Source organism: Solea senegalensis, linkage group LG4 (assembly GCF_019176455.1).
Source record: "Solea senegalensis isolate Sse05_10M linkage group LG4, IFAPA_SoseM_1, whole genome shotgun sequence".
NCBI classification, from domain to species: domain Eukaryota; kingdom Metazoa; phylum Chordata; class Actinopteri; order Pleuronectiformes; family Soleidae; genus Solea; species Solea senegalensis.
The window spans coordinates 26,475,737-26,501,825 of record NC_058024.1 but is presented as its reverse complement, the minus strand read 5'-3'; the positions used below and the strand labels follow the sequence as shown (position 1 = coordinate 26,501,825).

At 40.9% G+C, this 26,089-nt stretch overlaps 1 protein-coding gene across 1 annotated transcript; it reads left to right on the top strand.

The window, feature by feature from the left end:
* On the top strand, window positions 1-25,765 carry LOC122767977 (ataxin-7-like). The gene is made up of 6 exons (XM_044023557.1): window positions 1-305; window positions 527-595; window positions 14,982-15,086; window positions 23,510-23,780; window positions 25,083-25,459; window positions 25,590-25,765. The coding sequence occupies exons 1-6, from the start codon at window positions 95-97 to the stop codon at window positions 25,763-25,765; spliced, it is 1,209 nt and encodes a 402-aa protein (XP_043879492.1). The 5' UTR covers window positions 1-94.
* Window positions 25,766-26,089: the final 324 nt, after the last annotated feature.

Here is a 26,089-nt window from a genome sequence, read left to right as displayed (position 1 = left end):
TTTGTCTGTTTTGTTGTCACTCATTTAAAATGAAAAATCGTATCCCGAGCGCGATCAACGCTGACTCTTGTGTTGTTACATTGTAGCGGAAAGAATGTCGGAAAGGGCCGAGGATGACGTCAGGGGGGAGCAGCGCCGAGCGGCCAGGCAGCAGCTGAAGCAGCAGCAGCAGCAGATCCAGCGGGGAGAAGGCTCCACAGCAATGGCGACTGTTGCGGAGCGGAGATCTCTGCCGAGTCCAGAAATAATGCTGGGACAGCCGTGGAGCAGCTGGGTGGACGCCGCCAAACTCCACGGCAACGACGGTGAGTGCTCTTCCCTCCTGCCCGGCCTCGTGAATAATGTGCGCGAGGAAGAGAAGAGCGCGACAGTTGCCAGTCCCGACCTGTTTTTTGCCGATTGCATGCAGTTTTTTTTTCTTTTTTTGGTGGTGGATTATGAAGAAAGCGTTCTGGTAGCAACAGCGCGAGCAGCCGAAGCAAGTGCAACTATTTATTCTGTGTATTTGGATCGTGTCATTTTTCAGGTGCTGAATCGGAGGAAAGTTTCAAAGACTTGGGGAAAAATCGAGAAGCCATGCGTCTGTGCAGAGAAGGTGAGTGTTATTTTTCTTTAAAACTCCAGGGCCAGAGGTGTATTTTGCGTCTGTCTCACTCCACACACACACACACACACACACACACACACACACACACACGTATGATTCAAACTCTCGGAACATGCAAATATTTGGCGATGGGATAAAGTATTTCTATTCTATTCTATTGTATTGTAAGTAGTCTATACATTGAGTTGTGTGTAACAGGTCTGGGGTAGGTACACATAAGTTGATGTAAATGTGTTGTCATTGTAAATGTTGAACATGAATATAGATATTTACTCACAATTTTAACAACTTAAACTCTGTACTTTTACAGAGGTTGATTTTAGTGGTCACTGCCCACATTTCTGATGCTTTACATGTGAAATCAACAGTAATGTTTCTTATTTAAAGAATTTTACATGTAGTAAAAACACTTGTAACTTTTATCATCACAAAATTAAGGCTGATGAATAATATTTAGGTGTTTTTATTAAAAGTGGACCAAAATAATCGGTTGATAAATGTCACACTTTTTCATTTAAAAGTTACATTTCCATCTTTCAATGACTGGTGTCATGTGTGTAATACTCAGTTAATGCATTATTTTATAGACAAACCATTGAAATGTGACTATTACTCATGTGAAAACAGATATTTACTCACAGTTCTGCTCCTAAAACCCAGTGAACAACTTGACAACTCTAGTTAGTGAGGTTTCAGTGGTCACTGCCCACATTTCTGCCGTTCACGTGTTGTAAAAGCATTTCTACTCCTTATCATAGCAAATTAGAGCTTGTGAATAATATTTAGATGCCTAGTATTCCGTTACTCAGATTAGTTTTGTATTGTTATTGATGGTCCACTAGTGTTGTTCAATAACAAAAAGCAAATTAGGCTCACAGTAGTTGATAAAACTATCAAACAATCTCCAAACACAACATAATGAATGACAGCGCCGGGAATATGACGTCATTGTTTTCCTAAAGTATTGTTTTTGCTGTCGACACGGAAACACGAGGCCGGAAACTTCTACCTTTTTATGGCAAAAGTAGTGTTTATTAGTAATAACATCTTTATATGTTAATGTTATACACTCTATTGTATGTTAGACATTTCTTGATATGTCGCTATATACAGCTGGACTAATTCACTGTTTCGCTGAGCTTTACATTACATTACATGTCATTTAGCAGACGCTTTTATCCAAAGCGACTTACAATGGAATCAAGTACAATTAGCAACAAGGTAGGGTCTTAACCACTGAGCCACTCCACCCCATGAAAAGTTTTCTTTTTAGAGGTTTGTGATTCTTTCAGGACACTGAAAAAACACTGTAAATATTGTAATATAGTCTAAAAATAAAGAATTCACATTAGTGTCACACACTTAACATATAGTTTAGTTTTAGATCATATCTGCTGACGATGATGATCTCAAACCAAAATCATTTAGTGATGTCTTTGTTGATGTCTTTGTCATACGGAGCAAAGAACCGTGGAAATATTCACATTCAAGACACTAAAAATCACAGAAACTTGATTTCATTTTTAAAACTGATGAATTAAGTATCACAATAGTTACGGTTAGTGATCGCGTTGAGTTTGCTGTGTCTAAAATACCTTCAATAATTCACTACGCTGTCAGAAAACCACACATATCTGAGCTGTGCTCGCACTGACAACGTGTTATATACATATATACATACTTTATATGTATATATATATGAAGTATCTAGTGAGCAGTAAGAATGTTATTGATTTTATAACATGCTTTTCGCTGCTGCTGTCCACGTCAAAACAACGTGTCAATCTAGTTCCTGTTCTCCCGTTGTCTTCCTCGTCCTGAACACGGTCTACTGCTTCATTTACTCTAAGAAACAAACAGCCCCTAAACTTGAGAGAAAAAATCAAGACTATTCCGACAACACTGTGATGCTGTAGCTATAAAAAGGTTTCACCCCCTCGTATGTTTTTATTGGTTCAAGAAATTCAATTATGCTCGTTAAAATTGGGCTTTTTTTAAAAGTCGAGTTTTTTACAAAGTAATGTTAGTTAATAAAAAATGATTTAACCTTGTGTTTTCATCGGCGTGCGTTTATCTGTAAAGCACCTTTTCCACCTATGGTCCCAGCTCGACTCGGCACGGCACGGTTTAGCTTGTGTTTCCATTACAAAATAGTACCTGCTCAACGTGGGCGGAGTCATCACTGCACGGCTGCATGAAAGTGCCGTAACTTTGTTTGTTTTCAGTGTAACTGAATCATTAGAATCATTAGAATCAGTTAATTGAAAATATTTGTTCAGTACTTCCTTCATGACCGTAGCACAGACTCCATCTGACACAGTCACTGGACTGTCGCTAAATACACCAGACTCCACTGTTAAATATTGAGATTTTAGACATTTCTATGGTAATTGTTGGAGATTAACCCACGTTTTTATGATTGTTAAAGGGGACATATTATGCAAAATCAACTTTTTAACCATTTCAATACTTATATTTGGGACTCTGGAGGCCCTACCAGTCGCCAAAGTGTGGAAAAAGAATACTCAGTCATGTTTTCGTGGTCCCCCTTAGTGTAAGTATAGGTGATAAAACACTCCATGTTGAATTCCCTGCGCTTATGACGGCAGCATCACCGCGAATGTTACCGCCCACCAGTAAGTTTACTTGGAGAGCTCCACCTTAGCTCCACCTTGTCCCTGCGAGAGTGCAGGCGAGGGAGAAAGAGCGGTATTATGTCAACGCGGAGGGACAAGTGTGCTGTTGGTGGCTGCACAGTGGAGCACAGTGTTTTACAGAGGATTTTATATATGAAGCTAATGTGCCGGATAAAGTCAGCAAACGTGTGTTCGTGTGTTCGCACCACTTCACATCAGTATTTAGTCAGCGACGTACAAACACACACATTGTTAAGAAAAGATCACATAGAGCTCATAACTGACCATTCTGACACGTCCTAATTAAACATATTTGTTCAGTACGTCCTCCATGACCGGAGCACACACTCAGTCTGATACAGTCACATACAGCAGCAGTTTATGCAGCGGTCAGTGGTGGATCAGTGGTGCTGTCCCTAAGTGTTTTTAACTGATTTACAGTTGGACAGTGTTCGGCTCCATCCTTATGTAGGACGTCTCTTCCTGTGACGGCACTCTCGCTGTTTTCTGCTCACGCTGCCATGTTGATATTGTCAGAGAACTAGTGGAGGGAGGGGGAGACGAATAGAGCTGTAAAGCGCTGTAAAGAGGACAAATCAGAAACACCCTGGAAGAAGTGGGTGTGTGTTTGCCTGTGTCTCATTTGCATATAAAGGGACCATGCACAAAACCGAGCGTTCTGAAAGGGGCGGGTTTAGCAGGGTTATTGAACTACTATGATTCTTCATCCTTATGGTATTTAACCAAAGCATGTCACTGACATTTCATTAGGACACCAGGGAACTATTTTAATGTGGGAAATAGGGTTTAATATGTCTCCTTTAAGTCTTTTTAACGGATCTACAGTTCGGCATTGTTCGGCTTGATTCTTGTGTCGGCACTCTGACCAATCAATGTCTATTTTATGACATGAGACAAGATATGCTCCTAGATTAGTCATATCGTGATAAAGTATGTGTGACGGATTTCCCTGTTTTTTAAAGTCTGTTCCTTTGATAATCAAATTGATCATACTGAATTTTCAACAACAACCACACTCCTTTAATTTTAAGCCTAACTATTTGTGTGACAGCAGAATTTGGCCATATTTATGGTCAATGTCATTGTTTCTAAATGTTCAGTGAGTGAGTTCTGCCCCTTTTTTCCCCAAGATAAATTTCTCTTTCCATATCTGGCAATTATTCAACTGTTTAGGAATGACAGTACTGAGACGCTGACGTCACAAATGTGACACGCTGGTGAATCTTTGTCTGTGATTGGACGGAGGTCCTGAGGTTCTACCGTAATGACAAGTATATGAGCGCAAAGCTCGTTTTCTCTGCTTTCCAGTATCCATCCGTTCTCTTCGACTTTATCCTCCACATGAGAAGGGGGAGCTGTGACAATCTCAGCTGACACAGGGCGAAAGGCAGGGGTCACACACTGGACAGATCGCCAGTCCATAGTTTTTGAAATTTCTATGAGTTACGGTAATGAGAAGTACACGTGCCAAATCCTGTTGGCGACGAACGATGGATGGCGATGGATGGCGATGGATCCAGGGGAACAAAATGTAAAGAATGTCATTTGTCTTGGGGGAGGTTCTGTGCTCTCCCATTGATCTTATTGAACCCTAATTTTAGCGTTGATGATTATTTATTCTATATCAGGCAGCAACGTGAAAATGTTTAGTCATGAAACATTAAAAAAAGAAAAGAGCCTGTGATGCAGCCCAGAATCAGGAGTGAGCACACGCGTCACCTGGCTCCTCAGCCACACACACACACACACACACACACACACACACACACACACACACACACACACCTCCCGTGTGTTTTGAAAACACTGTGTACTGCGATTTTATTTTTGGAAAACGCCTCCATTAGCATTAGCTGATTTGTCCTGCTGACAGGATTTGCAGCGTTGAACTTCACCGCAAAGGTCACACATCTGTTACAACAAGGAAGAGGAATCTTGTTCAATCACCTATCGGACGAGTCATGCCGTCGTCTTTCCAGCGTGTGAGGCTGAGGCCAGGTCGAGCCAGGGTTAGTGGTTCAGAGTTGAGAGTGACGATACACTGGAAATACACTCTAAAATAAAATATCTACTCTCTATGAGCTGTGTTACATGATCTTAAAATACAGTTTCACATGGTACCTGGTTTATTTCTTCTTTTTAATGTTAAATGAAGGATGGTAATGTGCATTAGAATGAATGACATTGACTATAAATATGGTCAAATTCTGCTATAACACAAATAAGTAGACTTATAAGTGTCATTACGTGATGTCTTTGTTGATTTTTGTGTATTTCACTAACGTGTTCCAGAGAATATAAGAAATATGATTATCAATGCAACAGGAAAATCACAGATACGTTATCCAAAATCTATATGATATAGATAAAATATCCATATACTGCCCAGCGCTAGTTTAAGTTTGACCTCAAAAAGGGATATTTCAGGTTTTCCTCAGCATTTTTATGAGAAGGACACGCCTCCTGGCCGTCTCCTCCCTCCTCCAGCTGTAGACAACCAATGTGCGACATTTCACCTCGGTCACACTTCAGAAAACTCTGCAGCAACTGAACAACTTTTAGAACTCTGCCTGAACTTTTGCACGACACCGTCACGGTGCAAAAACTAGAACCTAGGAAAGCAATCCTTCTGGAGTTTGATGGAGGGTGCAGTTATTGTTCAAAGGGAAAAACCACGACATATGATTATAATTGTGTTTTATTGTGTTTTTAGAAATCAGGGCAGCTGTTTGCCGATTATTTGTGCAACTTTCTCTTTGTATTTTTGCTCACATATTGAGCCGCTCTGTGAGAAGGGTGAGGTGAGGTGAGGTGAGGTGAGGGAGAACACACAGGTTCAACAGTAGTGTACCGTGGGGTTTCACTCAGGGCCTTCAGTAAAAATAACACAAGCACAAAACACACTATTATGCACTATGAGATAGTTGCTCTGCAACAACCATAGCGCACACACACACACCACTGCGCATCTATAGGCTACTGCATCATTACCACCACATCTTCCGTTATGTCAGTCAGCAAACACAATTTCACAAGCCACTATATGACACAAAAACAAGCTTCCACATAAGCATAGGCGTCCTCGGCACTATTTATGATCAACAGTTTTGTCCTCACCACTTCTAAATGTATGTGATGTACCTCTTGGGTGTAGGTCTTCCTCTTGAAATCATTTCCTTCTTTTCTCCAAACGATGGCCATGAAAAGTGCACACGAAAGAGATCAGAAACATGATGGATCAGTGGTGTTAATGCAGTGATCACAGTTTACTTCAAAACCCGCCAAAGGTTCAAACGTCATTGATGACATCACTGGGGGCTTGCGCCAGACACATCGCTGGGCCTGGGGCGTTCTGTCACTATGATATCACATTTTGATTGGCTGACGACACACGTCAGTCAAAGTTAGAACCAAATAGGAAAGGCCAGCAATACTACTAGAGCAGGTCCACGGAGCTATGATGCGTTTAATGACATCCAGGAAAATCCAGCTCAGCTTCACAAAAAATAACCATATTCTTTACTGTACTGACAGCCCACCACTGCATTTCAATACATGTCTGCACACTGTACCTTTAATTTATCTGGTGTATTTTTGACCTGGGTGAAGCCAGTGTAGTCTGAGTTGGGGGGAGGAAGAAGAAAACAACGACACAGTGGTAGAAGTCGACCGATATGGGTTTTTCTATGACCGATGCCCATGCAGATTTTTTAAAAATCAGGGCAGTCGATGGCCGATAATTATTGCTGATTTTATTAATTGATTCCCTTTGATCTTAACCAAATGTTTTGTGTTCCTTTATCTGATCAAATTGGCTGATAATGGCCTTAAAATGTATTATCAGATACTTGTGATGAGCCGATATGACACTCAGTATCAGTATAGGTCCAATATAGAGTTAACTAACGGTTATTTTCATAATTGAGTAATCTGTCGATTATTTTCTTGCCTAATCGAGTAACCGCTTGGTCCGCACAATGTCGAAAAATATTGATCAGTGCTTGTCAAACCTGGAAATGACGATGTTCTCATGTCGTTCTCTGTTTTTGTCCACAAACCAAAATGATTCAGTTTGAATGATTTCCTAGTTAAATGGAGCAAAGAAATCAGACAATATTCACATTTTAGAAGCTGAAAAATCACAGAAACTCAAACCAAATAATCGATTATCAAAATAGTTGACAATTAATAATCGATTAATCGAGTTACCGTTTCAATCCTAGTCCAATACTGGTCAAAGTCACTGGATCGGATATCGGACAGATACAATATGTATAACGTCATAGTTTAGTATGTCGTCCAAAATGTGACAAAAACGTCATAGTTTAGTATGTCGTCCAAAATGTGATAAAAACGTCATAGTTTAGTATGTCGTCCAAAATGTGATAAAAACGTCATAGTTTAGTATGTCAAAATGTGACAAAATAGTTTAGTATACAAAATGTGATAAAAACGTCATAGTTTATGTATGTCATAGTTTAGTATGTGTCCAAAATGTGACAAAAAAATGTAGTTTAGTATGTCGTCCAAAAGTTTAGTGATAAAAACGTCATAGTTTAGTATGTCGTCCAAAATGTGACGAAAACGTCATAGTTTACGTCATACCAGAAATCCTATATATCGCAGGCTTCACTGTGCACAGACTGTAAATATGTAGAGAAAAAACATCAGCAACAACATTTTAGCTGAGTCATATTGTGGGCTGTTTTTTTTTTTTTCCTTATGGGAGAAGAACATTTGTGTCACAGCTGGAGAATTATGTCTTTGGAACGTATGTGTTATTTAAATCAGACCGTATTGCTAGATACTTGAGGTTGTAATATCGGTATCAGACTCACAAAAGTGTTATCTAATTCTCCAAATGTGTAACAAAGAAGAAGAAGAAGGAGAAATAATAATATAATAATAATAATAATAATAATAATAATCAGCCCACAACATGACTCAGCTCAAAATGCTATCCAGTAACGGTATCGGGCCGATACCAAGTATCATATTGGTTCACCTCTTGTTAATTTATCTACAGAAGAAGAAACTTGACCTCTGTAGTCTACGATACTATCTATCGGTGTTGTTATCGGCACGAGCGCTCTCGACGTCTTGGATATCGTCAAAAAAAGTTCCAACATCGTTCATCCCTGACTGAGTGAGTGTTGTTTGTCATAGGAGCTGTCCATGACAGAAGTGTGTGTGTAGTGGGGGTATTACAGGGGTATGACTACACTCCTCCACCATGACTCACCATCAGACTCCTCCTGTGGTACAACTGTCATCGTGACACACACCGATGATCAACGCACACATTATCACACACACACACACACACACGAAAAACAACACGGCATGACGGATGAATTCACCAACGAATTCATCTGACATGAATATGATATGAATTTGTTTTTAATTTTACAGTTGCCTCATCACAGTGTGTGTGTGTGTGTGTGTGTGTGTGAAGTCAGTGCTCTGCTCAGAGGCAGACAGAGATGCTGCCGTTGTATCTGGATCGTTTGTCACTGCCATGGATGAGGATGCTGAAATTAACTGGGCTCTCGTTCTCCTGCTCACGGGCCCCCCCCCTCTCTCCCCTCTCTCTCTCTCTCTCCTCTCCCTCTCTCTCTCTGTCTCTCTCTCGTGTGCTGGAGTGCAGGTTCCGCTGCTCACTCTTTCTTTGTCTTACCGCGGCCTCGCCTGTTTCTTGGCGTCGCTCTTCTTTCTCCACCAACTTCCTTTTTCTCTTTTTCTCTTAATTGCACAAGAACAAAATGGGGACACAGCGGCATTGGACCGGTCCATTTTTCCTGGTACAGTTCAGCCTCTGCCAATGTATTGAATGCACAGAGTAAAGGTGATGTAGCCAAGCTGCTTTTATAGTGCAGCAGCAGCAGCAGCAGCAGCAGCAGCAACAGCAGCAGCAGCAGTGACTGTTTTGCTGACCTTGAAATGGACTAAATACCCCGATCGTCACTTACAACGTCCACTGAAATATAAGCCCAGCTTCCTTAACCTCCAGTTAGTTGTTGCTATGGCTGTCTCTTTTTGTGAAAATTAAGTTTGAACTTATTTATAATGACCCAGAATTCAATCGTCTACCACTTTATCCTCCACATGACGTGCAGCGCTGGAGCCAGTGATGGATGACGTAGGGTGAAAGGAGTCGGTCACAGGTGGGGGTGACCTGTCCTTTCACCTGTCCATTCACCTGTCCATTCACCTGTCCATCGAACTTTAGAGTGTCCATTTAACCTCTGCATGTTTTTTGGACCCAGAGAAAGCCCTCGCACACACGGGGAGAACATACAGAAACGCCTTCAATCGGACCTGATCACAAACCTGGGTCTTTTTGCTCTTGTGCAACAGTACTAGCCACAACTCCACCGTGTGCCCGACACGTAATTTGTCCGAATAACTTTGACTCCACCCACAATTCTCCGATACTAACTGCACGAACAGCAGCAGCAACAGGTGTCTACAACATTAGTGTGTACGCTTTTATTGTAAAATTCACTTTCCTTCCAAGTCTTGAATTTAACCTGGATTTATTTTGATTTTATGGATGTAGTTGTCAAAAAGTTCAACGAGTGAGTGTTTTTTCTGCCCCTGTAATTTTTCAGAATTACTGAGAACTGAGGTACTGAGAAGCTGACGTCGGTGAATCTCGTCTCTTGATGGTCGTTACCACGTCCCGAGGTTCTACCGTAATGACGATGAGCTCTATTTCTCTGCTTTCCAATCTCAATCAGGGTCAAACCCTGGACAGATATTTATATAGGGAACGTTTTGTTGCCAATATTATTTAAATTTTAACAACTAAACTATTAATAAAACATTTGTGGGGACGTATTTACCACCAAATGAAATTTTGGTTAACACCAAATTTTCAGTCACTCACTCCCGTCCTGGTCACATGACGGTGGACGTTTCTTTGTTGTTGTTGCTTGTGAAGTGTTCACGCCACATTTTTGGATTTGGTATCGTCTTTCAGTGTCTCTTTCTCTGATACGGAGTATCTGAATATTTTCCCCAGAGTTTTCACAGGAAAGAATGAGATGAAAACAGACGTGTTGCACAGAAGTTGCCCAGTATTTTCAGGCTGCTTTCCAACCATAAGCCATTAAGGCTTCCGCTTCTGCGACTGGCAACCAGTGAACACTGGCGTCTGTGCCACATCTCCCCCACCACCACTTGTTTTCTCTGCACAGCAGACAGACAGACAGACAGACCTGTGCTTGTGCACGTCGTTCCACACACAGGCCTTACGACTCGAGTGCTATATAATTTACATTTGCCTTTGTCCATGAAGTGAAGACGTTCTCCTGTTCTCTGTGGCGGCGGAGAGAAAAATAGACCTTTTCACTCGGCTGCCGTTGAAGGAGGCACTTAGCAGCGTGACATCAGACAGTTGATGCACATTTTACAAAAAGCCTCAGTCCTTCCTCACACTGACCACGAGAGAGGAAACCTGCCTGGTACGCCTTCGCTTAATGGCCCTCGTCCCTTTCAGATTGAGCTAGAGATGTTTTGGAGAACCCTTGAAGGCCCTCGCTCAGTACTCGTCTCCTCTCGTTTCCTCTTGCCTTCTCTTGTCTCCTCTCGTCTCCTCTCGTTTCCTCTCGCCTTCTCTCGTCTCCTCTCGTCTCAACGAAACGCCCCAGGCTCTCTCTTAATTAGCTGGTCTGTGGTTTCTGTGCACCGGGGTAAATTTTGATCACATTCTGTTGAGGAGCTTCTGATGTGACACTGAACTGTTGCTGCCGTGCAACAGTTCAGTGTCACGTTATGGTCTTTAATGTTCGTCTGAAAGAAAAGAAAAAAGAAACTCCACTCATATCTGCACTTTGTTCCAGTGATCTTGCGTTCGCGCTCGCTCTCGCGCTCGCTCTCGCGCTCGCTCTCGCTCTCCTGCTGTGAGTCATGACAACTTGTTTGGTGGTCCAGATAAATGAGTCTTTTACTTAAATGAAATTAGGGATGTAGGGGTGGGAATATTTATGTACCTCACGATTTGATTTGATTACGATTCTTGAACGATTCAAAAGTGACTATTTAATTACATCTTAATTAAAAAAGTATAGTTAAAAATCCATCATTAAATACTCCACTGACACTGTTTTTGGTGTATTTATGTGCTCCAGTGTTTTGTGTAGGACTGCAATGATTATTTGAGGAATGGATTATTAACTATTCTGATAATCTATTTAAGTGTTTTTTTTTCAAGAATTAAAAAAGGTTCCCTGATTTTTGCGGCTTCTTTAATGTGAATATTTTCTTCTTTCTTTTTCATTAAAACTGAATCATTTTTGCTTTGTGGACAAAACCAAGACCACTTAATGACATTTTACGGAACAAACAAGTAGAGCTTCTTAAATGTTTCAGGGTTTCAGGGAAAATGATGACAGATTATGAAAAATAATCCCAGCCTGAATTAACATTAACATTTTTATTCATAGAAAACCAAAAGCAAAGTGAATAAAGTATATAAAAGGTTTGAATATCAGTGATATTTTACTTTTTCCTGCGTAGAGTATTCGTTAAAATTTCCAAATTTAAGTTTTTATTTGTCGCCATGAGGCACTGGGTTCCGACAGAGGGGAACATTTAAAGGATTATTCCTTTCTTTTCATCAATGCTGTTGTCTAATAGTAAAAGACTTACTTATTTAAACCCTTAACACCTGTGTCATAAGCTCCTCCTGTACGTGTCTGCAGTCACACACTGGCCTCACTCTTTGATGTGTACATTCTGTAAGTGCTGCTGTTGTTTTGTGTCTGCGGGAGACAGTTGTTCTTTAGCAGCAGCAGCAGCAGCAGCAGCAGCAGCAGCAGCAGCAGCAGCAGCAGCAGGTAACCTTTGGATTACTGGCTTCTTATCACCAGGGCTTGTTTTCTGTTGTTGTTTGGGAACTGATCTGTGTTTGCAGGTTCAGACTCTTGTGCTGCAGGCTTCAAACCTGTTTTTATGTAGGGGGGAAAAAAGCAAGCAAAGAGGCCGTGACTGTGCTGTTGTCTGCTCTGACCACAGCTGAACGTCCCTTCTGCTGCTGGAGCTATTTTCATTCATCTTAAAAAATAAAAGACAGCTTCCTCTAGAGCTGCAACTAACGGATATTTTCATAATCGATTAACCTGTCGATTATTTTCCACAATTAATCGTGTAATTGTTTCAGCTCTAGATTCCACAGATTGAAAACACCACATCCAACACATTCAAATGTATTTGCTCAAGGCGCCGCACACACGAAACACATTCTCAAAATGTATTTATCGCATCGGCAGCTAGCGATTATTTTCCTGATCGATTAATCTGTTGATTATTTTCTCGATTAATCGCTTGGTCTATCACCAGGTACCAGGTGGTTTCAAGCGAGCTGAGCCGCGACGTCAACAGACCGTTGGGCCACTTATTGGTCAGAGAGTGTCGTCACTGGAAGAGTCGCGAGCACGACGTCCGACACAACAATCAAACCCAACTAGAGCTGAAACAATTACTCGATTAATCGACAACTATTTTGATAATCGATTAATCGATTTGAAGCTTTTATTCATGATTAAAACAAGATTTCTGATTGTTTCAGCTTCTTAAATGAAGCTGAAATATTGAATATTATTGAATATTATTGAATATTGTGAATACGTGAATATTTTCTTTGTTTATCATTATAAGTGAATCATTTTGGTTTGTTGACATTTTATGGACCAAACGATGACACAATCAATCGAGAAAATAATTGACCGATTAATCGATTATGATGATAATCGTCAGTTGTAGCTCTAAACCTAACAATGCCGAACTGTAAATGAGTTAAAAAGACTTAAAAAACCTGAAAACATGTGTTTATCTGCGTCATTTAGCAAAGGAAATGTCTAAAATGTCAATATTTAACTGAGGAGTCTGGTTTATTTAGCGATCTTGAGCCCAATCACGACCCGTTCAGTGGTATTTCAGTTCAGTGACTGTGTCGGACAGAGTCTGTGCTCCGGTCGTGCAGGAAGTACTGAACGATTCTATAAACAAATCTTTTTAATCTTTTTAATCAGCTGATTCGTACGGAGCCCCGGACATGACATGGTGAAAAATTGTGGCCACGAAATACTATTTACCGTTGATTCTAATGACTCAGTTACACTGAAAACAACTGTCACTAGTTTGTGTGTTTGTGTCGCAGCAGTTTAAACGCAGCCGTGCTATGATGACTCCGCCCACATCGAACTGTAGAATGGAAAAGTCAGTGACACAAACATCCTCGGCAACAGCAGCTCCTGTGTTCCTGTGTTTTGTGGGGAAGATAAAACAGTGATTTTCTCTGAGGACTTTGTCGGGTGAGAGTGAGCAGTTAATGAAGTCTCCAGCCGGGAAAAAAAAAGAATAAAGCTACAGACACATATTCCTAAAAATATCTTAGACGTAAGCTGGCATATATTTCATTAGTTAAGTGGCCACCATCTGTTTTTCCTTGTGTCCTTGTTGGCAGCCGCACATTTAGTCAAGAGCGAGCGTCTGTCGGTGCTGACAGTTGTGTCAGTGCCACACACAACCACACTTTAAAACTGGCCCACACACAAATACAGCTGTGGACATACATTAGTATGCGTCACTTTTGCACATTATTATTATATTGCTGTTATTTTATGTTTTATCCATAGATAAGGGAACAAATCTTATCACAATGTAAGTAAGACATGGCGATACGGCTTGTAAATGATATCTGGGTCTTTTTACGCTATATTCGGATATATCTCAAAGAGTGAGAGTGACGATACACTGCACATACACTCTAAAATAAGATAGAATCTACTGTTTGTTTATGATCTGTATTATGTGATCTTAAAATACACTTTCATTTCAGATAATACCCGCGTCAATGAAGGATATTTACACGTTTCCAATATGGTCAAATTGTGATAGAACACAAATAATTAGGCTTTAATTCAAATAAACTTTCTTAAGTGATATCATTTTGTTGATTCCATGTATTTTTCTTATCAATATATGTATATAATATTTTGTGTATTTCATCAAGCTGTTCAATATAAATGTGATGATTATCAATGAAATGACCTTTAAAACGAAGGGAAAGTCGTCACAGATACTTTATCACACTATGACGATATCCGCCAATCTTAAGATTCTTATCTTATGTCACCATAGAGAGATTAAATTAAGTTAAATTAGATTTGACTTCATTGATCCCACACTGGGGAAATTCACTTGTAACCACAGCAGGGTTGGGAGCAGATACTAAGTTACTACACTATGATATAACGTGAGCAATATAAAAGAGAAAGCTATCTTTTACATGTGGCTTACTTGAAGCACTTACATACTTCTAGCTCTTGTTTGTACCCAAATGTTGAAATGCACTTAGTCTTTGGATAAAAGCGTCTGCGTGTAATGTAATGTAATGTAATGTAACATGTTGAGTGGAAGTATATAAAATATTGCTCTATATGACGTTGTAAAACACTACGATGACTAGCTCCTGTTTTTTGGGAGCTTATGAAAACAAATGATAATGCCAGCTCTGTGGAACTGCCCTCTGCTGAGCTGTAATATTGTTATGACAAGTCGTGATGGATGTTGCCGTGTGTGCTACAACGGCCCACTGGGCCACGGGGCGATAGTGGGTCACTTTAATTTGCCTCTCCTTGACTTGACTGGTGTCCCGTCTGCCTCTCTTTTTTTTCCTCTCCCCCTGTGTGTGTGTGTGTGTGTGTGTACAGACATGCCCATATTTGGCCAGTGTCCCGCACAGGACGACTTCTACCTGGTGATGTGCAACCACTGTGGTCAAGTTGTCAAACCCCAAGCCTTCCAAGCACACTACGGTAAGCAACCTTTTCACATTTGCACACGTGCTCTATAAAAAGCCTCGCTCTCTTGTCTCACACTAAAATTAGCCGGGGTATTTTTGAAACTCCTGGACTGAAGCTGCTAAAAATAAAGTCTGTCAACACTATTCCTGTTTCCAGCGGTTGTTCTGGTCTGCGGTGTCTTTTTCACCCCTGTGTGAAATTTGACATCGCAAAACCCGCCAGAAACAAAATGGAAGGAGGAGAAAGAATACAATACACAACAATAACACAATGGAGCTCAGTGACAATGTTTAGGTCTTTTAATCAATGAATCGTCTTTTTATGGTAAGACAACAAGTTCTCAGATTTTATACATATATATGTATGTATATATATATATATATATATAAATATATATATGTATGTATATGTATATATCGCATTGCATGTTTTACTGTACACAGCCTGTAAAAATGTAAACAGCATTTTGTGGAAGAATATTTGTTACACATTTGGAGAATTATGTTTGTGAAATGTGCTGTTAAAAGCTTCACAGTTTAAAAAAGAGCATTTACCAGAATCACTAACGGTAAATAATCTTTAATTGGGAAAATAATGAATTGATCATGAACACAATCTCTACATTGTAGAGTCAGATATCGAAATAACAATATTTATGATGACATTTCACATCATTTCAAAATAAAAGTCTTTTGTTTTGATATGGAACGATATAAATAGTTCACAATATAAATACAAAATGAATCTACAGTATTAATAAACATACAGAAATAACTCAGAACTTGATATTAAGTGTGATTTTGAGACCTGGGAGTGAATGCTAACTTAAAAACACTCCCAGTTGTCAAAAACCCAGTTATGCCTGGGATTCAACTGGGATTTTTGTGGACCACTGGTTAATCAGTTGTGCGTCATAGAATAGAATAGAATAGAATAGAATATACTTTATTAATCCCTTGCGGGAAATTCTTTCGTCACAGCGCTCCAGTGTACAAAGGTAACGAATATTGTAGCAGCAAACGAATATTATAGCAGCAATTTTTTTTTTAAAAATTACAAAGTTAGAAACTATAAGAATAAGTAAGAATAAACCTAAGAATAAAATTACAAAGTTAAAAGAAATACGAATAAAATAAGAATAAATTTACAAAGTTAAAAATGTCAAGAATATACCTCAAAACTTGCACCTCCCCCTCCCCCCATATTAACAATATATGCAGAGGAAGTATAAGCCTATTTATCATACAGAAGAGTTGTACAGCTTAATGGCCACAGGCAGGAATGATTTCCTGTGGCGCTCTGTGGTGCAGCGTGGTGAATGTGCTTCTGTGGCTGGTCAGCACATCATGGAGAGGATGGAGAGAGTTGTCCAGTATGGACCTAACCCTGGACAACATCCTTCTCTCTGACACTGCTGTCAGGGAGTCAATCTCCTCTCCAACAACATGGCTGGCTTTGCGGATGAGTTTGTTAAGTCTGTTGGCGTCCCGCACCTTCAGTCTGCTGCCCCAGCACGCCACAGCGTAGAGACCACAGACTCGTAAAACATCCGCAGCATTGTCCGGCAGATGTTGAAGGACCTCAGCCGCAACCTCAGAAAATAGAGACGGCTTTGACCCTTCCTGTAGAGTGCGTCTGTGTTTTTAGTCCAGTCCAGTTTATTGTCCAAGTACACCCCTATTATAAGTACTTATAATCCTCCACTATGTCCACGTTAACCCCACGGATGGAGATAGGGGTCACTGGAGCCCTGGTCCTCCTCAGGTCCACCACCAGGTCTTTAGTTTTTGTCACGTTGAGCTGCAGATGGTTCTGCTCACACCACGTGACAAAGTTGTCCACCACACCCCTGTACTCAGTCTCCTCACCCTCACTGATAAGTCCAACTACTGCAGAGTCGTCAGAAAACTTCTGAAGATGGCAGGTCTCTGTGCAGCAGCTGAAGTCCGTGGTGTGTAAGTCATGCAGAAAGGATACAGACGACGGTTTAATAATATCAGTATTTTATGTCACTTTTATGTAGAATAGAACTAATGATTATTTTCATAATGGATTAATCTGTCGATCATTTTCTAGATGAATCGTGTCATCGTTTGCTCTGTGAAACGTCAGGAAGCATTAACAAAATGTTGATAAAACCTGGAAATGATGATGTTCTCTTTAAAATATTCACATTTAAGAAGCTAAAACAATCAGATTAATTTAGTAATGGAGTAATTGTTTCAGCTCTAATGTAGAATACTTCAGGCATTAACACACACACACACACACACTGAGTTATTATTACTTGTGATTTTCACACCACTTTTCTTTTTTTTCCCTCCCTTCTCCACTTCTCTGTAACCTGAGAGAACCTGCTACAGACTCTGATTTATTTATTTATTTATTTAGACTCGTCGTCTCACTTGTGTGTGTTTACAATTCCCTTGTTAATATTTGATACGTGTCTCTCTCTCTCTGTCTCTGTGTGTGTGTCTCTCTCTCTCTCTGTGTCTCTCTCTGTCTCTGTGTCTCTCTCTGTGTCTCTCTCTGTCTCTGTGTCTCTGTCTCTGTGTGTGTCTCTCTGTCTCTCTCTGTCTCTGTGTCTCTCTCTGTCTCTGTGTCTCTCTGTTTTCACAGTTACAGCTCAGATCAGGTTTGTGCTCTTGTTAGTGCATTCCAGTGCTGAGACGATGTTTGACTGACGAGTGTGTGTGTGTGTGTGTGTGTCGTGTGTGTGTGTGTGTGTGTGTGTGTGTGTGTGTGTGTGTGTGTGTGTGTGTGCGTGCGTGTGCGTGCAGCACGTGATGGCTGCGTCTCTAATCTGTCGCGTCTCATGCAGCTGTGTTGTTTACTCAGGGGGGTCCGCTGTGTGACTTTCTGCTGCTGTGTGTGTGTGTGTGTGTGTGTGTGTGTGTGTGTGTGTGTGTGTGTGTTTTTCACACGGGGGGCTTTGCTTTGAAAACGGCTGTAAAATAGTCTCATTTTAATGACTGTATAACTGGAATGAAGGCCAGGACTTTTCACACGTGCCATTTTTCGTACTAAAGTTTCACGAGGCAAGTTTTCTTAGTTGAAAGAAAGTGAATGTTGTTTAGATTATAAATGTTTGAGTGCGTTTGAGTGTTTTCTGCTTTACTTGCTCTATATGACAAAGAAATGATAAAATCAGATAAGTGTTTGAGAACATCGTCAAACATCATATCCATCGTCAGATCAGACATTTTTCAACATTTTCTGATTATTTTGTGGATCAAACAAGTAAGAATTGACAAAGTAATCAAATAGGATGTAGTAGGTACTGCCCTAATTGTACTGAAAGGTTTATAAGCTTATTAGGGCTGCAGTTATTTATTAATGTGTTGTTTATATAATATATATAAAGTCCATGTCCATATGAAATATATAAAGTTCCCCTCCAAGAACTTTAAATGACGATTCATTTATTAATAAATAATCCATTTGATTAATTGATTAGCCTACTTTACACCAGGAGAATCTAGTACTGTAGAGACTCAGAAGGCAGCGTGTCCTACGCTTGAACCTTTTCTCAGTTTTCTCTTCATGTTTTGTCTCTGTTACATCAGCACCTGCACAGCCTCAGTGCTGAGTCAACACAGCTCAGTGCAGACTTACAAGCCTGACTGGAGTCTGGACCATCAATTATCTACAACAGAATCCACTTTGTTGTTTTTGTTTTTTTTTATTGTCATACACCTGCCTTTTATCTTTTTAATGAGACCTCGGTGCTCGGACCCTAATAATTGCAATAATTAATAGTACGAATAACACTTATTATTAGTACCACCATCATCAAGTTACTGTAAAAAAAATAAACAAATTAAATGTGGAGTTTGAAAACACAGAGTCAGGTTATGAATGGGTTATGAAGGGCCTCAGCTGTAATTGAGTTGACTGTGCTCAATTTAATCAATGCAGCGTCAGAACCCAGAGTGAAAAGTCCCCTGACAGCGATTTCAAGCGAAGGTTTTATAGCCATTCGTCTCCTCTCGTTCTGTAACGTGTTGATACGCAGCGTCCCAGTCGTTTGCTCATATGTTCCCACTGTTTAAGCCATAAATAACTAAAGAGAACATAACTCTACTAAAGCCTTATAATCCCCCGCACGTGTCTGTGTTTAGCTTTTAGAAAAACACTTGAAAATAAGAATCAGTAGCAGCATTTCAGCTGAGTCATGTTGTGGGCTGTGTCATCGTTTAAAAAGTTTTTAAAATGAATCTGTAGGTACTCGGGTTTGTGATACTGATATCAGTAGGTACTATATTGGTATCAGTAGGTACTCGGGTTTGTGATACTGGTATCAGTAGGTACTATATTGGTATCAGTAGGTACTCGGGTTTGTGATACTGGTATCAGTAGGTACCGGGTTTGTGATACTGGTATCAGTAGGTACCGGGTTTGTGATACTGGTATCAGTAGGTACCTTTGTGATACTGGTATCAGTAGGTACTATATTGGTATCCTCGGGTTTGTGATATTGGTATCAGTAGGTACTATATTGGTATCAGTAGGTACTCGGGTTTGTAATACTGGTAGTGGTACGGGTTTGTGATACTGGTATCAGTAGGTACCGGGTTTGTGATACTGGTATCAGTAGGTATTGGTATCAGTAGGTACCGGGTTGTGATACTGGTATCAGTAGGTACTCGGGTTTGATATTGGTATCAGTAGGTACTTTCGGGTTTGTGATACTGGTATCGGGTTTGTGATATGTGATACTGGTATCAGTAGGTACTCTGGTTTGTGATACTGGTATCAGTAGGTACTCGGGTTTGTGATACTGGTATCAGTAGGTACCATATTGGTGCCTATATTTTTCTTCCTGCTTTACTTGCTCTATAGGAGAAAGAAATCAAAACAGATTTGTTTTTATCATCATATCCATGTTTGGGATTATTTTAGTGGTTAAATGTTAAATGCCACTTCCACACACACACACACACACACACACTGTGATTTTCTGAACGGTCTTTTTCTCTCTGAAGTCATGAAGGGAAGACCCCACATGGCGTTAACGAAAAGCACTGATCTCAGCACCAGTGAGATGGTGCGTGTGTGTGTGTGTGTGTGTGTGTGTGTCTTTGAGCGCAGATGTCTCCCATTATTAAATATTTTGATAATCGATTCATTAAATGTGAATATTTTCTTTGTTTCTTTGCTCCAGATAACAAAGAAATCATTAAAACTGAACCATTGTGGTTTGTGGACAAAAACAAGAGATTTAAGAACATCGTCTGACATTTTATGGACCAAACGAACGATTACTCGATCAGTCGAGGAAATAATCGAGGGAAAAGCTGGGGAAGGAAAGCTGTGAGTTCGCCCTCGTGTTTTTATACATTCATTTATGAACTCGTCTTCACAAAGCCTGATTTCCACAGGCTGCTCCGCTCAGGCAGTGTTGCCTTGACTGAACAAAGCCTTGTTTTTGAAACAGGCCACTTGAGCTTTTTTTTGAGCGTTAACGAATAAGAAAGAAATGTTATCGCGTGATATAAATAGACTACAGAAGCTTAGTCTGTGCCAGGTCTTGTGTCTGGTGCCTGTGGAGACAGTAGTAAGACCGGCGTCGCTCCTGCACGTCGGTGTTTCTCTCTCTCACCCTCAGAGTCAGGGATTCCCCTCAGCACCGTGACAACCACTTCACAGAGAATATCAGGGCTCCTCCTCCTGCTCCTCTCGTCTCTGTTGTCTTACTCCTCGATTCCTCTCCCACTCACTGTGAGTTTGTCTGTGGGCTGAGCTGCTGACCTGCTCAGGCCACGGGGAGGAGGAGGAGGAGGAGGAGGGTAAAAGCAAAGGCCCGGAAGCAAAGTCAGAGATTTCACACGTTAGAAAACAGCGGCGTAAAGCAGAGGTCTTCAGGTTCTGCAAATTGAAATGTCTACAAATACACATCATCCACAGATGACTTTAGGATTCACTGTCCCGACTACATGTGTTTAAAAATAAAAACAGAAAGAAGTGTAGACTCCTGCTGTGAGGCTGCTGCAGTACCACTGACAGAGAAAGAGGGAGACAGAGAGCAAGACTGTAGATAAACCAGTATGTTTGATACCAGAGCGTTTACGTTAATATTCTGTACAAACAACAGCGACCTTCACAGGCTTTGGTCCCTACTAAGACATATAAACCAGTATGTATGTGTCAGGATAAGTCTACGGTGGGACCAAAGCATGTGGACGTCTCTTCTCCAGAGCCTCTTTTTCAACACGGGAAATGTTCTCGTTTGTCCGGGATTTTTGAAAAACGTTGGCGCGTTTCCATCAAAATTACCCGGAGAGAAACTTTCCCTGAAAGAAGCACCTGCTCACAACAAGGGACTTTTCAGGCTACGGGTTGAAGAACGCTGATTGATTTGTGGAGCACATTTTTGCAGCTGTATCCATGTTGCTCAACTCAGCGACTGTGTCGAGTATTCAGAAGTCTTTTTCAAAAAAACATTACATTACATGTCATTTAGCAGACGCTTTTATCCAAAGCCACTTACAAAAGTACATTTAAACATTTGGGTACAAATAAGAGCTAGAAGTAAGTAAGAGCTTCAAGTAGAACAAACTATGAAGTGCTATTCATAAGTGCGATGTACAAGTTTTTTTTTTTTTTTGTCGCCTTAGTCGAGGTAGAGTCGGAAGAAATGTGTTTTCTTCTCTAGCGACAAATTTTCTGAGAGACTTTTGGAGACTCTGACGTGAAAGCACGTCAAAAATGCGAATAATCCCATGTACATCAACGCAGTGTGAAAAAACTAATAAAATATCAGGACAAGGGGGAAAAAATCTGCATACGATTTGCGACATCTGAGAGAACCAGCAGAGAGACAGCGCAAAAGTCTGAGCTTAGAGAGAGAAGCAGAGGGAACCGTAAACAAAATAATGTTAATTTTTGAAATTAGTTTTATTTTCTCTCAAATTCCTATTTTTGTTTGTTTCTTTTGGCACAAATCTAATTCCATAATTCATTTGATTTAAATTTTGCTTGATTTAAACCCCACTCCAAATGTCGTATTTAATGAAGTTTAATTGTTATTTTCTTGTTTATTGAAAAGAAACGTGTGTTGGGGAACAAACACGATGAAGCGATTGGCCGTCGTGTTAAATGCTCCTGTGGCTGTGGTGGAAATGCAAACCACACAGATTATCGGGTGTATAATCCATGTCTTCTATATGTTATATTCTGAACAAACATGGAGGCGTTTGTGGACTTTTGTCCCCACTGATGTGAGTTTACCTGTGTGTGTGTGTGTGTGTGTGTGTGTTGTGTAACACAGAGATATTTTGACACTTTGCATCGACTTGAAGCGTAAACTTCACTGCTGCACATTGAGAGGGAAGATTAGTGTGTTGTGAATGGGTGTGTGTGTGTGTGTGTGTGTGTGTGTGTGTGTGTGTGTGTGTGTGTGTGTGTGTGAGACAATAGGCCTCTGAAAGCCTTTTTTTGTCCATGAAACAGGAGATGGATGGCGCTGAACAATGTGAAGTTGTGTCTGCTGGGAGTGGGCGTGTGTGTGTGTGTGTGTGTATGTGTGTGTGTGTGTACACGTGTGTCAGTGTTTGTGCAGCAACAAACGTGTTTGCCTGCCGATCACCTGCTGAGACTCAGTTCAGTGAAAGGTTAGCTAACTAGCCCCGCAGCTCACCATGGTAACCAGCTGCGGACATGTTCCGTCAAACCTCGCCCGTGTCCTGTTATGTTCTTACATCTTTTCTCTGTGGCTTTGTGCACCAGCACGTCCACAGCGGGAGGGGTCAGGCTAACCTTCAGCTTCTCTTTGTGCTCAGCTCATCCGTGCACACGTCTGTGACACACTTGTCTGTCTCTTTTCCACTTATGGTCACAGCTGCGGGAGTGTCTGTCCGTCTGTCCATGTTTGTGTGTGTGTGACCCCTCCCCTTTACTCTGTGACGGCAGCTGCTAAGTGTCGGTGCAGGTTTCAGTAACCTGTTAATTGATAAACGGGACGTTATGATGGCAAAAAATATTACGGGTGTCACTGTATCGTGACAACGCAGCTCTAGAATGTAGAGATGAGCTGATCCAATCTTTGAAATGGCACAAATGTTGTGTTAACAGCTTCATACATTTATAAAAACAATGACTGATTCCTTCACTTAGTGATGTGCAATTTCTCTCCCTTCTATTTTTGTCAGTATCATCCCGAGCTTTTCTTCTGCCTTTTATCAGTTTGCACAGCAACTCTTCTGAGAAGCTCGGGCGGCGAACGAAGCTCTTGACCTGTTCGCTGTTTCTATTTCGGGCCGAGTCGGCATGAAACCTAAATGCTGTTTATTTGTTGTCAAGAAAAACTCAATAAATAAATCATGTTTAAAAAAAAAAAAAAACTCCTCTCCACTGTCACATCTTCCCACGTTTAAAGCTTTGCAAACGTCCACTTCTGATCGCAGCTAATTATGTTTCCATGATTCACGTTGTAGAGAGAAGACACAATTCAGCCAGCAAGCCGGCCTCCACCTCGCCTTTTCCCGTGTTGGGCAGGAACCGCAGCAGTGCCGGGCTAGGGCCCGGGCTGGGCTCGGTCCCTGTAGCTGGAGTGGCGGCGGCAGGCGTCCTCGGCCGGCCTTCAACTGCGGGATCCAACTCTTCGACGTCATCCTCGTCCTCCAATCCAAAACTCCTCAAACCAGCCAAAGAGAAGCTGCCAGGCATTCGGAGACCCGCCTACCCTCTCTCTCTGGATTACATTCGGTATCGTACTGTGTGTTGCTTAAGTTTCACAAAATGGCATTCGTTGTCACCTTTCTATAGCACATTTAAAACCAAACAACACTACAATAGTCACTACAGCACGAGGGATGTATGGGCTGAAAAGCTTCAAAAAGCCAAAGAAAACCGTGGAACTGTATAATGGAAAAGCGGCAATAGTGCATAATAGTAGTTTTAAAATAAACCCTGAACCAAACAGGAAAGTGCATGAGAGCCAGTGAAAAGAATACAGTTTTCACAGTGTGTTGATCTAACATGAGAGGCATTTAAAGACCCTGGTTAATTTCATCACTTCCACTGCCGTGTTGAGCTTAGACTAGTGAGCAGCTTCTGGAAACCTCTTATACACACATGAAGACCACTTACTAAATGCTGTCCACTGCTGCCACCTTGTGGTAATTAGGCACCACAAGTTAAGTTGTCACTGGAGGAGAAAGATTGGTTTTTAGAAATGTGATCACTGACAAAACATTAGTTTTCTGTCTTTTAATATATTACAAATAGTCGCAGTTGGAGTTGAAATCAGGGAATAATCAGAACGTGAGTGTAAAAAAACACAACTGAACTATAGCTGAATTTGACCATTTCATTGTTTCTAACACACGTGAAATATCCTTCATTTAACAATAAAAAGCCAAAGATATATATGAGGGATTTTCTGGTAATATTGAGTGTATTTTAACAATAGATTATATTTTATTTTAGTGTGTTACAGTGAATTGCTGCTCTCACTCTTTTAGAAGCACAAACATCTCAAAAGAATCCAGAGAAACAACCTGTGTGCAGCTTTATATCCACATATGTCTCATATATATATATATATATGTAAATACATATAATATACATATAAAAATATCAAAATATCCTGATATTACTGATGAGCCATATCGCCCAGCCTTACAGAAATATTGATTTCGACACCCACGGGGACATCCATGTGTTACAGTGGACAAAGAGAATAGCAATAGAACACAGTTCTATCCAATCCAATCCAACTTGATTTCCATACCACATACAAATACAGAGAGTTGACCAAACTGTGACGATGGGACTGAAAATCAGTTTCAAACAATGTTAAACCTTAAAAATCTTATATGTATGTATATATACAGTATATATATTTTTTTGATAAGTGATGGATCATATTAGCTCCGTGTTTTGTCCTCCCAGCTCCACTCATACATGCACATCTGTCTCCTACCATGCGTTTGTCACCGGCTCAGTGTTTCTAACTCTCAGCTTCCTCCTCGCTGCCCTCTTCATCTCTGGAACCTTCTCTTGCAGCCTCACCGCGGCTGTCAAGGTGGAGAAGATGCACCTGAGGGTGGACTCGTCAGCTAAGCTGGTGCAGGCCCTACCTGCTCCCACCACCACCACCACCCACCACCACCTCCACCACCTCATCCTCCACATCCCTCCTCCTAGCACCACTGTGAGCTCCAACACTACCACCATCACCACCACCACCAACTCCTCCTCCTCTTCCTCCTCCTCCTCCTCTTCATCAGCCCTTAAACCAGGCCTTAACTGTCCCTCCATACCAAAGCCTCAATTACTGGTTCCGGGTCAGATTCCCAACGGCAAGGGCCACCTGCTGGACAAGAAGCAGGACAGCAGCAGCAGTGCCAGTAGCAGACGCCACCTCAGCAAGAAAGTGACAGGTGAGTTGGATTTCAAACTGATCTGATTTACACATTTCATTTAGAAATGTCTGTGGATAAAACACGACGACACATCTTCCAGAACATGAACATGTTGAGTAACACTTCTTTGCTCGTGTTGTGTCTTCAGAGCGCGAGTTCAACGCAGATCTCCACTGTGGCGTCATGGATATAACGGCTCGGAAACCATGCACAAGATCTCTAACATGCAAGGTAACCAGGCTGTTTGTTGTGCTTTATCGTGTTGTACAGTATATGCTCATAATTCAGATGATTCCAGTTCCAATTCTGCTCATCGTTATTTAGATATCGTCATTGACATCATTTCGTGACTTAAATATCGTGATCATGTTGTATCATGACTTAAATATCGTAATAATTATTGTATTGTGACTTAGGTGTCGTGATAATAGTGTATTGTGACTTAAATATCGTAATCAATATTGTTGTGACTTAGATATCGTAATAAATATTGTTGTGACTTAAATATCGTAACAAATATTGTATTGTGACTTAGATGTCGTGATTATGATGATGATGAGTTCCCACCAAGGACAGTGGAACTGGATGGACCAGTCTGGTTTGTCTCCAGGGCAACAGAGGTTTAGGTGCAACAGACATACTTGGCAG